This window comes from Panthera onca, chromosome D4 (genome assembly GCF_046562875.1).
Source record: "Panthera onca isolate mPanOnc1 chromosome D4, mPanOnc1 haplotype 2, whole genome shotgun sequence".
Classification (NCBI taxonomy): Eukaryota; Metazoa; Chordata; class Mammalia; order Carnivora; family Felidae; genus Panthera; species Panthera onca.
The window spans coordinates 12,228,938-12,243,519 of NC_138351.1; the positions used below are offsets into that span (position 1 = coordinate 12,228,938).

A 14,582-nucleotide genomic window follows, 5' to 3' on the forward strand; every position below is an offset into this window, starting at 1 on the left:
AACTTGAGTTTAGACCCTCCTTTTCATCTCACAGCTGGCCGTCAGATTCCCCTTGTCCACTCCGTGGAAAGGGTAGCAAAAACAATGCAGGGTTTGAAGCAGCATCTTGATTCAGATTGGGCCATCCTGGTTCTTCCACGTACCTCTTGGGCATTTTGCAATTTTTGAACCTCAGTTGTCCCTCTACAGAATGAGCATAACAGTGTCTAATTGGTAGGATCGCAGTGAGGATTACGGGGGACTGTGGACTGTTGAGAGTGCCCGGCAGGTCCGAGGAGTGGATTCTTTCCGCTTCCATCCTTCCAGCTGGCTCCATCCTTGAGCTGCCTGGCAGGGCCCAAAGCGTAGGTCTCATTGTCTTGCCTCTTGCCAGAAACCTTTCGTGGTTTCCTTTTGCCTCACAGGTTAAATATGGGCCCTTTTGCCTGGCATTCAGAGCCCCGGTTCTCTCCCCATGACTTCCGTTTCCAACTTTGCCCCCATTACGGTTCTTCTCCGTGTATTTCATGTAGAGCAAATTCACCATTTTTATTATCATGCTGTCACTTCTGTATGAGAACATCTTCACTCTGTTACCCTGTCTTGGGTCCTGTTGTCTTCACAGAGCTCACAATTGGAAGTGGCTTGTCTCAGTCTTAAAACATCACTGCACTTGGAGGAGTCAGTGTGGTACCCCAGCTCTGGAGCCAGAAAAGCCAGATGCTTCTGTGTACTGTCATCCTGGGGATGTTGCTTAATTTCTGCAGCTCGATTACCCTTGCAAAATGAGGACAATAATACCTCCTTGCTAGGGTTGTGGTGAGGACTAAGCAAGGGACTACATGTGAAGCAGTCTGAATAGTGTCTGACACCTGGGAAGCTTAAGTCAGTTTCTATACAATTACAGGCATGAATAGCCAACATTATTGTATCATTAGGACCTGTATGTTATAGGGAACTCAAAATAAAAGCATTTTGAGATACAGTGGAGAAAGAGGCATGGACTAGGAACCAGAAGCCCTGGATTCTAGTACTGGTTCCCATTACGAAATAAGCTGTGTGATGGCTAGTATGTCAGTTAACCTCTCTGGACCTTACATTCTTCAGCCGCAGAAAGAGAAGGATGAACAAAAATCTCTAAGCTTCCTTTCAGTTCAGATAGCCACATGGATATCTGATAGCCACCTGCAATTCAAATCGACCAAAACGGAACTCTTAATTTCCACTTTTTGAAACACACTCCCTCCTTATCTCCGTAAATGAATGATACTACCATCTATCAGTGTAAGAAACCTGTGGGTTGCCTTTGAATTGTCTGTTCCTTTCATCATCTACATCTAATCTATCTGCCTATCCTTTTGGTTCTACTTCCAAAACGGATCTTGGTTCCATCCCTCCGCTGCCTTTCTGCTTCCACTCTTGCCCCCTTTCAGCCTCATTCCCACCGAGCCAAAGCGATATTTAAAACCTCAACCAGATAATAGCACTCTTCTGCTTTAAAGTCCCCGGTGGCTTTTCATTGTACTTAGGATGAGATCCAAACTCTTGTATGTCCTCCCACCACTCTCCCTCTTGTGCTTCAGCTGCCGTTTTCTCTTTTCCTGCCAGCTCCCCAAACTCACGTCTGCCTTGGGCTTTGCTGCTTTCTGTGCTTAGAATATTCATCCCCCAGATGTGGACGCAACTTGTTTCTTGGATTTAGATCTCCCCTCTAATTGCCCCCCTCCCGCTAGTGCCTTATCACACCATCCTGTGTTTTCCTGAGGTTTACCACTATCTGAAAATAGCTTATTTATCTCTCTCTGTCTTCGGTAGAAATGAAACGCCTTCATAGTAGGGCCTTTTTCCTAGCAGTGCTTCGTACATAGTAAGAATGCAAAATAAAAATACAAGAAGGAATAAGTATAAACCCATTTTTAAGGAGCTATCACAGTTCATATTAAGCGAAGGATTGTGTTTGTAGTTTTCCAGTGTGAAAACTTTCCCTTCGTTTAATCTCTCCTACTGAATGAAGATTACTGGGCACACATGCTTGTGCTAGAAATAGGACCGTGAAACAGTATAACGACACATTGGTTTCTTCCCCTGACCTAAATGGCTCTCCAATTTACCATTCTCTCCATCTCCTCTCTGACACTAACACCTTACTGCAAATACCATCTTCTGTGGCCTAGAGGACTGCCTCCCCTCCGGTCTTTTTCCTGTAGGTTCTAATCTCCCAGCCATCCGGACTGCAGACAGCAGCCGGCGAGCTTTGCAGTCGTTGCCGTACCCTTGCTTGAAATTTGAAAACCGAAGTTTTCCATTGTTCTCGGGATAAAGGCCAGAACCCGCCCTGGTCCGCTACGTCCTGTGAGGCCGGCCCTCGGTCTCCACCGCAGCCCACGCTCCCTCCCTCCCCTCCTGGTTCCCGCCTGCCACCAAGCTGGTACGGCTTCCTGGACGGGTTCACTACCCAGCACCCATGTTGTCTCCTTCGGAACTCAGGATATTGTCCCTTCCTCGGGGAAGCCCTCCCTGGTGAGGCCAAGCTCCACTCCCCCTCATGCAGCCCCCTATCATCCACGAGGTCTCTTTCAGTGCTCTGGTTTTATAAGCGCACACTCTGGAATACGGTAGCCTTGTAAACACGGGTAGCCGCGAGCTCGCAGCTCAATAGCTAATTGCGGAAGAAACGTACTGAATAGTCGCCCGGCCGGTCCTCGCCCCTCCCCCTAGGGCTGCGCTGAGGCTGTTACGCATTAAGCCGGCGCCGCGGGGAGAGGAATCTCACCGCGCCTGCGCGAAAGGGCACGCATGCGCAAAAGAACGAGCCCGCTGACAGATTTGCGGCGGCAGCAGCGGCGGCGGCCCTGGCCCTGGACTGCGGGGAATGGGAGTCCTAGGTCTCTGAGCGCCGCCCCCGCCTCCCTGCCCCCGACATGGCTCAGGAGAAGATGGAGCTAGACCTGGAGCTGCCTCCGGGTACTGGCGGGAGCCCGGCGGAGGGCGGCGGCACTAGCGCCGGCGGGGGCCTCAGGAGGTCTAACAGCGCCCCCCTGATCCACGGCCTCAGTGACACTTCGCCGGTGTTCCAGGCCGAGGCGCCGAGCGCCAGGCGGAACAGCACAACGTTCCCGAACCGCCACGGCCTGCTGCTGCCGGCCTCCCCCGTCCGCATGCACAGCAGCCGCCTGCACCAGATCAAACAGGAGGAAGGCATGGACTTGATCAACCGAGAGACGGTCCACGAGCGCGAGGTGCAGAACGCAATGCAGATAAGCCACTCCTGGGAGGAAAGTTTCAGCCTGAGTGACAACGATGTGGAGAAGTCCGCCTCCCCGAAGCGCATCGATTTCATTCCGGTGTCACCAGCACCGTCACCCACCCGGGGGATCGGGAAGCAGTGTTTCTCACCATCCTTGCAAAGTTTTGTGAGTAGCAATGGATTGCCTCCAAGTCCTATTCCCAGCCCAACGACTCGATTTACCACCCGGAGAAGCCAGAGTCCCATCAACTGCATTAGACCAAGCGTTCTTGGACCATTGAAAAGAAAATGTGAAATGGAAACTGAGTATCAGCCAAAGAGATTTTTCCAGGGCATCACCAACATGCTTTCTTCTGACGTTGCACAGCTGTCAGATCCCGGTGTGTGTGTGTCTTCCGATACCCTTGACGGAAACAGTAGCAGTGCCGGATCTTCTTGTAACTCACCAGCGAAAGTCAGCACTACCACCGACTCTCCTGTGTCGCCTGCCCAAGCGGCCTCTCCATTTATTCCAGTAGATGAACTTTCATCTAAGTGATTCACCCACCCATCTGAGACTCGGGGTGTGTTTTTTTTTTGCAATGGAGAGAAAAATCAAGTTGGAGCAAGCACTGAACTTTGTCAATTAATTTGAGGCTCTTTCCTATCTGACCCTTTTCCTTTTTTTGGAATTTCCTGAAATGTTGTTATTCTAGAGAACTTTTATGTCAGGTTCCTGCGGGATGCCCTTGAATTCAGTGTAGTAATATTTTCAGACGTTTTCCCAATAAGTGTGTTGAAGCATACGTCTTTATGCTGCTAATATGTTTAAATACATATGTTATCCCTTGATTTTTTAAAATAATTGAGAGCTCTATTTATTTATGGGATTATTAAGTTCTGATGCAAATATAAATGTTGAATTAATCAGCATAGTAAACTGATGTTTTAGAATTCCATATTTCATGCCCACACTAATTTTTAATATTACTTTTCAGTGATTGCCGATTTCTATTTGAAGAATAACTTACGTATTTACAGCAGTTTTTTAAAAAGAATGTTAGTTATAACACATCAACCCAGTGGTTGTCTCTTTTACCCAGGAGTCCTTGCATATTTAATTTTCTGGGTACATAAGTGGCTGGGAGGGGGAATGATGAGCAAAATATAAAAGCTTGCAACAAGTCTTTTAAAATTATAAAATAGTAAACATTTAAGAAAAGCATTTTCTAATGAAATTTTAATGGAAATTCTAATTAGTCATGCAAATGTCGCTACAGAAAAGTTAAAAAAAAAATTTTTTTTTTTTTTTAGACCAGAAAGTGCATTCTCTCGGGTATAATCCTGAAGTGACACGGGCCAGTGCCTTGCAGTCTCAGCCCACTGTACATAGGCTGAGACCAGGTTCTTTGTACCACTGCAAACTTAAAAGTTTTTCAAACATAGAAAACGTGGGAAGCTCTGCTGGACTTCACCAGGGCCCCCAGGCAGATAAAAGTCTCTCATTGATTGATACGCTTTAAAATATCCAATTGTGCCTCAGTGAAAATCCTTGCCACCAAGGAGCCAGAGCAACTTTTGGCCACCTTTCTGTCCTGCCCATCTGTCCCCTTCCGGGTTTTCCCTGGCTCGGGAGGGAAGCAGCTGTTTCCTTGCCAACAGGTCCTTCCCCCCCACCTCCCAACGAACTAGGGCATCACCGGTTAGACAGAGGTACAGTGTATCTTGGATTTCTGACAGTGAGCAACCACAGAACTGTGGGGTCATGTCAGGAACCTCTAGTTAAAGCTGTAGCTGGAGTCGACCGCCTTGGGATTGCCGACTGATTCAGGGTCAGTGATGTGCAAGAGAAAAATCAGTGGAGAGTCACGTAGGTAAATCATTGCTTAACTTAGGTTTCGTTTAGGTAGAGTTCTGAAATGTTCTTTTTCCTTGCCTTGTTACAACTAAGACAAAATATGGAAATATTTAATAACAAACGTTTCTATATTATACTTCCTATATCTTCCTTTACTGGATAGATAGAAAGAATGGCAGCAAAAGGGGAAGGGGAAAAAATAAAAGAGAGACCAATACAAAAAGCTCCGACTTTCTTTAAGTTAACTGCTTACAGAGACTTTTAACGATTGTGTGGAATTTTTACAGCTATGAGAATAAATGGAACTGGTCAACTTTTGAAAGTTGCCTTAAGAATTCAGTGCAATTATGTCAAGGGTTAGATTGTTTATATAGGCTTAAAATTCTCTGTTCTGGGTAATAGTTCACATGCTTCAGTCTTGATCTTGTTCCTCAAATTCAAACCTATATATCCAACTTACTGTTGGGTACCTTAACCTGCTTCCAGAGGTACTTTAACCTCAGCATCTCCAAAACAGAATTTATCATCTTCTCATTGAACCTGTTCCTGAATTACCTAAATTGATGTCCTCACTCTCTGATTTTCTAAACTAGAAACCATGAGAAGCGTTTTTGACTTTCCCTTTTTCCTGTCACATCCAGCTTAATCACTTAAGTTCTGTCTACTGAAATGCATCTCCAGCCTCTCCTCTTCTCTATTTCTTTTGCCTCTGATTGAGCTTATGTTCCAGCCTAAGGTGGTCTCCTCACCCATTTTCTCACCCTCCTTTTGACCCAGTCTCCACACGGCCTCCGAAGTGATCTTTGTCAAGTAGAAAACTTGCTTTGTTTTCACCTTCCTGCTTGAAAACTTCCTTTGCTTCCCCATTTCCCACAGTTTAGGGAATGCTTTCTCTAGCCTGGCATGTAATAAGGTCCTTCATGAAGTGGCCATCCTGGAAAACCACCGTACAACTCTGCTTATCCTATCCCAATACACATCCTTCTCACTTTGCAAACACTAGACTACTTGATGGCCCTTAAATATGCCATGTACTTTCATGTGTTCGTGCCTTTGGATGGATTGTTCCTTCTCTTTAAAATGCCATTCCTATCCTTTTCAGCCAGGCAAATGCTTTGGTTCTTTTTATTGCCTGTTAATTTTAACTATGAAAGAATGTATACCTGCTGATTATAAAAATATTTAAACAATGCAGTTATCTGTGGAGTAAAAAAATGAAAGTCTGCCGTTTACTATGTAAAATTCATCTTCCCTTCCCCTAGGTAATTTCTGTTAATTCAGTATATATTGTATAAGGTGTTTTACTCCTCATTTCCACGTATATCTGTACATAAATTCAGGAAACCAACATGTCATTGACATCTCTTTTCCTTTCTTTCCTCCTGTCTTCACCAAGTCTTAACTGATTTTCTCTTCCAGAATCTGTCACCTTGTCTTTTTCTAAACTGCCACCCTGACCTAGGCTTCCATCATTTTCCTCTTAGACTTCCAAAGTAGCCTCCTAATTCCCACTTGTCCCTACACCACTCACTCTGGTTGGCTATCCATTCGTTCTCCATACAGCAAGCAACTACAGTAATCCTTTTAAAATTGCACATGTGATCCTTCCATCCCCTAGCTTAAAGCTTTTCATTTGCTTCCTGGTGTACCAAATTGTATTGATTCTGGCCCAGGAGGCCCTAAGGGATCTGACCCTTGGTGCTCTGTCCCCTTGTTTTCTGTACCCCATTCTCACTGGCCTGCTTTCTTGTTAAAGACAGCATCTTCTCTGCTATTTTATGGTCCTTTTGCCAGATCGTTTTTTCTGAAAGTATAGGGAAACCTTTATTTCTCTAAGCTTATTTTTCTATATGGTTGGTAAATTTTAAATCAGATGTAGCTGTAAGAGTTTATAGAGACCATTTACATTATCACATTCTTGTTCGTAACGTTAGTCATCACTTTGTAAAATGTGAGGACTTAGCTCATGTAAGAATTATCCTTCAAAGAAACATGTTTAAGGTATTAGTATTGCTGTGCTATAAACTTTGTGCTCCAAGTCCCAAAGCACCTATCAACATTTAGTTAAAGTTCAGTCTTATGTAAGAAACGTCTGTGGTATAGTTCCCTTTATTATATTTGTGAAAAACAATGAAAATGGAAAAAATAATGAACGGTCACCAAATACGTAGATGTTGGGTGTCCCAACCTATAAACATACTTAAAAGATTGCTTATAATCAAGAATAATCTGTATCACGTTGTGTCCCAGTGATTCACGTTTATTACGTTAACAGGTCACAGGTCACAGGTCACACTCCTACAGCAAGAGACCACTCTTAGATATTTGGCAGTAAGGTGGGGGAAAGTGTCAAGGCTTATAAGGGAAACAGAATTAGGGATTTTTTTTTTTTTTTTTTTTGTATAGCCATGTTTATAGAGGAGTAGGAAACGTTTGAAGATCCAAGAGAGAGGTGGGAGACGGGAATAGTTGCCAGAACAACAAACCAAGGAAGATGTAACTTCTATTTCCTGAGTAGCCTCAGCAAATAGAAGAAGGGGTTGGCCTGAGAAAGGAGGTCTGAAGGCAGAAAGAAGAGCAGAAAGGCTAGGCAAAGATACCAGTACCTGCCGAATTGATTTGCTCTTGCAGAAGTTTATGGGTGGGGAAGAAGGTATCTGAAAAGTAGAAAGAACTTGTATCTGATTGCTTCTTTTTTTCCAATTATCAGGTAGTCTAGGATATTCAGGGGCAGGCGGGAGTAGATTCAGAAGCTTGAGCAAACACATATAAATATATATATGTCACACACACACATATATATATATGTGTGTGTATATATATACATACACACACACACAAAATTGTATATAAGGTACTTGCTATGTGGCAGGCACTATTCTAGGTACTAAACAAATCTATTTCATTTACTCCTTATCACTATCATCTGAGATAAATGCTGTTATCCTCGTTTTACAAATGAGGAAGAGAGGTTAGCGCTCAGGTTTCTAAATGGGGGGGGGGGGCAGGCAGCGTATAGTCGAGGTTAAGAGCACAGGCTGTGGAGCCTAGTGGCCGTGGTGAGGATTAAACGGGTCCGTATATCTAAAGTGGCGCAGTGCTGGGCAGTTTCTTTAGAAGTGTCAGCTGTCATTATCCCCGTGGTTATGGTGGTTGTCCTGATTGTCATCTGGAGAGGATGTGCCAAGGAAGCTTTTCTTGATCACCCTTGCCTGGTGAAACTCCTGCATTCACACCGGTAACAGTATGCTCTCTATTCAGGGCATCCCATCCTTTTATGAGCTGAGTGTTTTCCACGTTGGAGAGTCTTTCTCGTAACCACCATGTTCCTTTTTAACTTTCACCGTTCAATTCAAGGCCGTGGCTCTGGAAAAGGCAGAACAAGCCTTATCTCTCTTTTTTAGGCGATAGCCCTTCCTTGACGGATCAGAAACACTGATCCTCTGTAATTACCTTCTCTTGCTTCTGGATTTGAGAAATCTTGAGCAGTTTTTTCAGTGTATTGCCCACCCCTGGGAAATAGGGCTAGCATCCTTTACAGCGAAGATTTTTGCAAGATTGTGATCCCTTCGGTACGGCTTGCCTTCCCCAGTGGGAAAATGGAAGATGGCCTGCTAACATGAGCCATTGCCTGTAACGATAATTAATAAGAATTAGCACTCATTTATTGAATGCTAAATTGAGCCCCTAGACACTATTTCCAGTGCTTTGTATGTATGTTTCATACATGAGATGAGAAAAACAAGTACATTTTCTCAAGCCTATATTCCTTTTTTTTTTTTTCCTTTTGAATTTAGGTGTTTTTTTTTGTTGTTGTTGTTTTCTTATGTGCAGAATTTTTCCTTACTTGAGATAAAGCACGTTTCCAGCTGGCTAGTGCTGTCCCTTGTATGTTGAATCAAATGATGTGTTGATGTAAAATGATGGCTTTAGACGTTGTTATCATAGTAGAGGACGCTCAGAATTGTTTTCTTTAGTAATAGTTAAAAGTAAATTAGTATAGAAAGAAATTAGGATTTACATATTTCTTAACTGATTTGCTATTTGAAATAGGAAACCCCAAACCAAAATAAATTTTAGACTGTTTCCTTAAACACACACACACATATTTGTATATACGCTCTCTCTTATATATATATATATATATATATATATATATATATATATATATATGCTTTGTTATATTTGATTTATACAGTATCCTTGGTTGTCCTTAGATTATCATTCCTAGGTCAACAAAAACAAGACCATTTTGATGCCCCGCCCCCCAAATTAGCCCTGTAGGTTAGAAATGTGTATTTTTTCCTTTTGTAAATTGAAATATAATTAACACACAGTGCTATAGTAGTTTCAGGGATACAATATAATGATTCAACCATTCTATATATTAGTGCTCTTCGAGATTAGCGTGATCTTAATCCCTTTTACCTGTTTCACCCATCCCCCACCCACCGCCTTCCTGGGAGCCACCAGTTTGTTCTTTGTATTTAAGAGTATGGTTTTTGTGTTGGTTTCTTTGTGTGTTTTCTTTCTTAAATAACACACAGGAGCGAAATCATATGTTATTTGTCTCTGGCTTATTTCACTTAGTCTTATACCCTCTAGGTCCATCCATGTTGTTGCAAATGCAAGATCGCCTTCATTTTTATGGCGGAGTAATATTCCATTGTGCACACCACGTCGCCCTCACCCGTTCTTCTGTCGACGGATACTTGAGTTGTTTCCACCTCCTGACTTTTGTACATAATGCGGCAATAAACACGGGGGTACGTATATTCTTTTGAATTAGTGTTTTTGTTTTCTTGGGGTAGCTACACAGTAGGGGAAACCCTGGATTATAATTCTCATTTAAGATTTTTGAGGAACTTCCATACTGTTTTCCACAGTGACTGCACCAGTTTGCATTCCCAGCAACAGCGCTCACGGGTTCCTTTTTCTCCACATCCTCACCGACATTATTTCTTGTCTTTTTGAGTGGAGCCATTCTGTTGAGGTGATACCTCCTCATGGTGTTGGTTTACTCTTCCCTGATAATTAGTGATGTTGAGCATCTTTTCACGTGTCTGTTGGCCATCTCTATGTCAGCTGGGGGAAGATATCTATTCAGGTCCTTTGCCCATTTTTAAATCCGATTGTATGTTATTTTGGTGTCGCATTGTATGAGTTCTTTATTTATTTTGGATATTAACCCTCACCAGATACATCATTTGCAAACCACAAAACTGCCAGAAGGCCCCATAGGCAGTGATCTCTTTGACATCGGCCATAGGAACATTTTTATGTGTCTCCTCAGGCAAGAGAAACAAAAGCAAAAATAAACTGTCAGGACCATACCAAAAGAAAAAGCTTTTTGCACAGCAAAGGAAGCTGTCAACAAAATGACGAGGCAACCTACTGAATGGGGGAAAATGTATCTTTTTTTAGAGGAAAAGTAAGCAGGATTCAGAGGAGGATCCAAAACCTTTTATTGCCTAATAACAAGCTTGCCTTCTTTCTCTACAAGAATTCTCCCCAGAGGGCAGACATTTAAATTCAGAACAATTGAGCAATCTCTGAGAAACTTTATTATTTTTTTTAGCTTCACCTCATAGAAAATCAGTGCTGAATGAAAGGACCCCAAAAGGAAAACTTGCCTTTCAATACATTTTCGAATTTGTGCTTAGACTTCACGTTTCATGGTGACATGTCCCTACGTTAGACATTTTGAATTTTTTTAACGTTTATTCATTTTTGAGAGAGAGACAAAGCATGATTGGGGGAGGGGCAGAAAGAGAGGGAGAGACAGAATCCGAAGCAGGCTCCAGGCTCTGAGCTGCCAGCACAGAGCCGGATGTGGGGCTCGAACTCAGGAGCAGTGAGTTCATGGCCCGAGCTGGAGTTGAATGCTCCACCCACCAAGCCACTTGGGTGTCCCAGAAATTCAACAAATCTCTGAAAACACTTCAGAAGTGACTTTTAGTCCTATAGCTTGATTGTGAAGATAATTTTGTAACGGAGAATGTAGACAGATAACATCAAATACTCAAGTTTTGTGTATGTCCAGCCTAACGTACACACACATGTGCACATTCACGTGTTCGGAAGCACACACACCTGACCTACTTGATGACCCTTGATCTGTGTGCCCGGAGCCATATTTAGCTTTCTTCCCATTTTAGATTGCCTCTCGTTTCCCCCTCCTATTTCCAAGTGCTACCCTACAAGAGAAGTAACCTCTCTGTGCCTGAAATCAAGTTCTCTTTTATGGACGTCTGCAAGAAGTACTTACGGAGATGGAAAATCCCTCCTTAACAAAAAACCTAGGACTGAAACCAGAAAACAGAGAACCTCATTGCGTTTATGGACCTACGAAAGTTCGGCTCTGTATCAGTGCCAGGGATGTTCTGGGTTGTTTCCAGTTGCCTACAATGGTCTTCCAAGCCAAACTAACATCTAGGGCTTGGCTCACAAAGGCATGTTGTGAAAGAAGACAATTGAGAAAGATCTTTTATGCCTTCTGAAAGTAGAGTGGTTGGTTGAGGTAACCGTTCCTGTGGTTCGGGCGGTCCCTCCCCCTCGCTTTAGGGAGAAGGAACAGTTTTGCTGTTGGAGTGCCGGGAGGATTACGGGAATTCTAGAATGCCAGGCGGCCGTTGAGCGTTGGTATCTTCCGAACGGGAAAACGGGATGTTTGGGAGGGAGTGCGAGTGAAAGGTGGTGGGTGGGTCGGGTATTTCTGTTGGCATGTGAGCCAAGTTGGCACGTGAGCTCTCAAGTTCTCTTGGACTCTTGAGAGCTCCTTGTTGACTGGAGAGCGACCTTCACGGTGGTTTTCTTCATGGACCTTTGTTGAGTCTTTGCTCCACTCCTTTGGGGATTTGGAGTTGAATCAGGATCTGGTTTGTGAATTTTTTCGAGCGTCTTTCTTGAATGTTCTCTTCTTTTGAGTCTTCTGGGGAAAAAAAAACAACAACAGTAAATGCTAATAATAAGAATGATCCTTGTCAAGTTTCTTTGAGTCAAGAATTACAGTTCTTGGGGCTCCTGGGTGGCTCGGTCGGTTACGCGTCCAACTTTGGCTCAGGTCATGATCTCACGGTTCGTGGGTTCGAGCCCCGCATCGGGCTCTGTGCTGACAGCTCGGAACCCGGAGCCTGCTTCAGATTCTGTGTCTCCCCCTCTCTCGGCCCTTCCCCCGCTCACGCTCTGTCTCTCTCTTAAACATAAATGTTAAAAAAAAAAAAAAAAAAAAAAAAAGAATTACACTTCTTGCTGCGCTTTACCGTGCCAATTTCTACTGGGTTTCTAACTCTGAATTAAAATTCTATACCTATCTATATAGTCTTCCTCAAGGCCCCATTTTACCACACTGCTTGCTACAAGGTATTTCTGAAATGCAGCATGAAATGCTACCCTCCAACTACAGGATTAAATCAAATTATGCAGCGGGAGTGTAAGAAGACCTCCCCACCTCCATGTATCCCCTGAATTCCAGGACTCTAGCTACACTGAGCTTGCCTGAGGCCCCCCGCGGCTTCGCGTTCCCATCTGCTGCCTGTGTTGTGGCAAGCTGTGTCCTCTGCTGAAAGTGGCTCTTACTCCCTTCTTCTTCCACAGTCTGTACCAACCTTCTTTCATTAACCCCTTCAAAACTTAGTCCAAGAGGTACATGTTCCAGAAAGCCTTCCCTGATGGCCCCCGCCTCTCCAGCCCTGGTCAGTGAGATGGCTTTCTTCTCTGATCCTTTTCTACCTGGTGTTTCCTTCTGTAAAGTCATTAACAGGTTGCCTCGTATTTGTGTGGTTTCTTGTCTCTCTGCCATGTGCATAAACAAAGCCTCAGCCTTTTATTTTTGTCCTTACTACCTGTGCAGAGCACATTATTGTTGCTGAAACTTACATTGAATGGATGATTATTGGATGGATAAATGGATGAACGAATGGTACAGACTATTTTTAAGGAAGCCGGCCGTGTGGCTAAACTCTTTATAGTTTGCTAAGAGACTAGAAATTCACTTTTTGAGCGCTTTTGACTTGAGCATCTATCACGTGCTTCACACTGGCTAGCCTCTTAGAATACATCAGTGGACGAAACAGAGACTCAGGCCCCTGTAGAGCACATGTTCTGTTTACATTCTAACAGGATAGAGGGAAAGGTGACCGCAAACATAGTAAGTACATAATACATAGAGTGAGGAGCAGTACGGAGGTCAGGGCGGCTGGAGAAGAGTTACTGAAGGGCAGGATAGTCGGAGGGGCTTAGAGAGGTGCACAGGAGGAGGGATTGTTGCAAATGTACGTGATGTAGGGTCTCGTGCACCGTGGAAAAACATTGGCTTTGATTATGAGAGATGGAGAGCCGTTGTGGAACTTGGTGCATACAATTGACATGATCTGTCCTAAGTTGTTTTTTTTTTTAAGTATGAAATTTATTGTCAAATTTGTTTCCATATTGGAAACAGGGCTCATCCCAACAGGTGCCCTCCTCAATGTCCATCACCCACCCTCCCCTCCCTCCCGCCCCCCATCAATCCTCAGTTTATTCTCAGAGTTTAAGAGTCTCTTATGGTTTGGCTCCCTCCCTAACTATTTTTTTTCCTTCCCCTCCCCCATTGTCTTCTGTTAAGTTTCTCAGGATCCACATAAAAGGACCACACTTGCTGGGTTGACAGTAGGCTCTGAGAGGCAGGCGTAGAAGCAGGGGCACCTGTCAGGAGGCTTTCTGACAGTCCAATAAGAGATAGTGATGGCTTGGTTGAAGGTGGTCGCATTGGAGGTGGGGAGAAGTGGTTAAACTCTATATTTTGAAGGTAGAGCCACCAGATTTGAGATGGTCACATGATAATTCCAAGGTTTGGGGCCTGAGGAACTGGGGGAATAGAGCAGCCATCATTGCCTGAGATGTGGAAATCTATGAGTGCAGTCAGATTTTATTTTTTTTGGCTGGGTTTGGACGTGGGGGGCATCAGTACCTCCATTTTGGATGTTAGGCACATGATCCTTTTTAGACATTCAAGTGGAGATATCAGGTGAGCAGTGAGATATCTGAGTCTGCAGTTCATGAGAGGGGGCTGTGTTGGAAATACACACTTGGGAGTCCTCTGCCTGTGGAAGGTACTTAAAATCAAGAGCACCCTTGAGATCCCTAAGGGTCAGTCACATGGAAGGCAGCTGTGCTCACCACTGTGCCACCAACGCAAGGGTCAGTCACATGACCATGTGCCAAGAATAGAAGAGTAAGAAATGAACCTTGGAGCACTCTGTAACGTTAAGAGGTCAGGAAGAGGAATGAGAAGGAGCAACCAGGGAGGTAGGAAAGCAAAGACAGTATGGCGTCCTGGAAACTTGGGTGAAGAAAAGTGTGAAAGGTGATGGAGCTGTCTGGGACGCCCATCGCAGCTGATCTGACAAGGAGGACTGATGGCTGAGTGCCGATTTGGTAACATGTATATTACGGGCGGCCTCCCAAAGAGTCCTTGCCTTGGAGTGGTGGTGTAGAAGCCCCATCAGAGTAGCGGGAGCCAAATTGGAGTGAACCACA

General features: G+C 44.1%; 2 protein-coding genes across 2 annotated transcripts in view; both read left to right on the plus strand.

Annotated features, from left to right (window-relative positions):
• Positions 1-14,582, plus strand: part of PIP5K1B (phosphatidylinositol-4-phosphate 5-kinase type 1 beta) — a 309,163-nt gene that overhangs the window by 77,841 nt on the left and 216,740 nt on the right. The window lies entirely within an intron of this gene.
• PABIR1 (PP2A Aalpha (PPP2R1A) and B55A (PPP2R2A) interacting phosphatase regulator 1) lies at positions 2,794-5,385 on the plus strand. Its single transcript, XM_081790864.1, has one exon. The coding sequence runs from the start codon at positions 2,901-2,903 to the stop codon at positions 3,762-3,764; it is 864 nt and encodes a 287-aa protein (XP_081646990.1). The 5' UTR covers positions 2,794-2,900; the 3' UTR covers positions 3,765-5,385.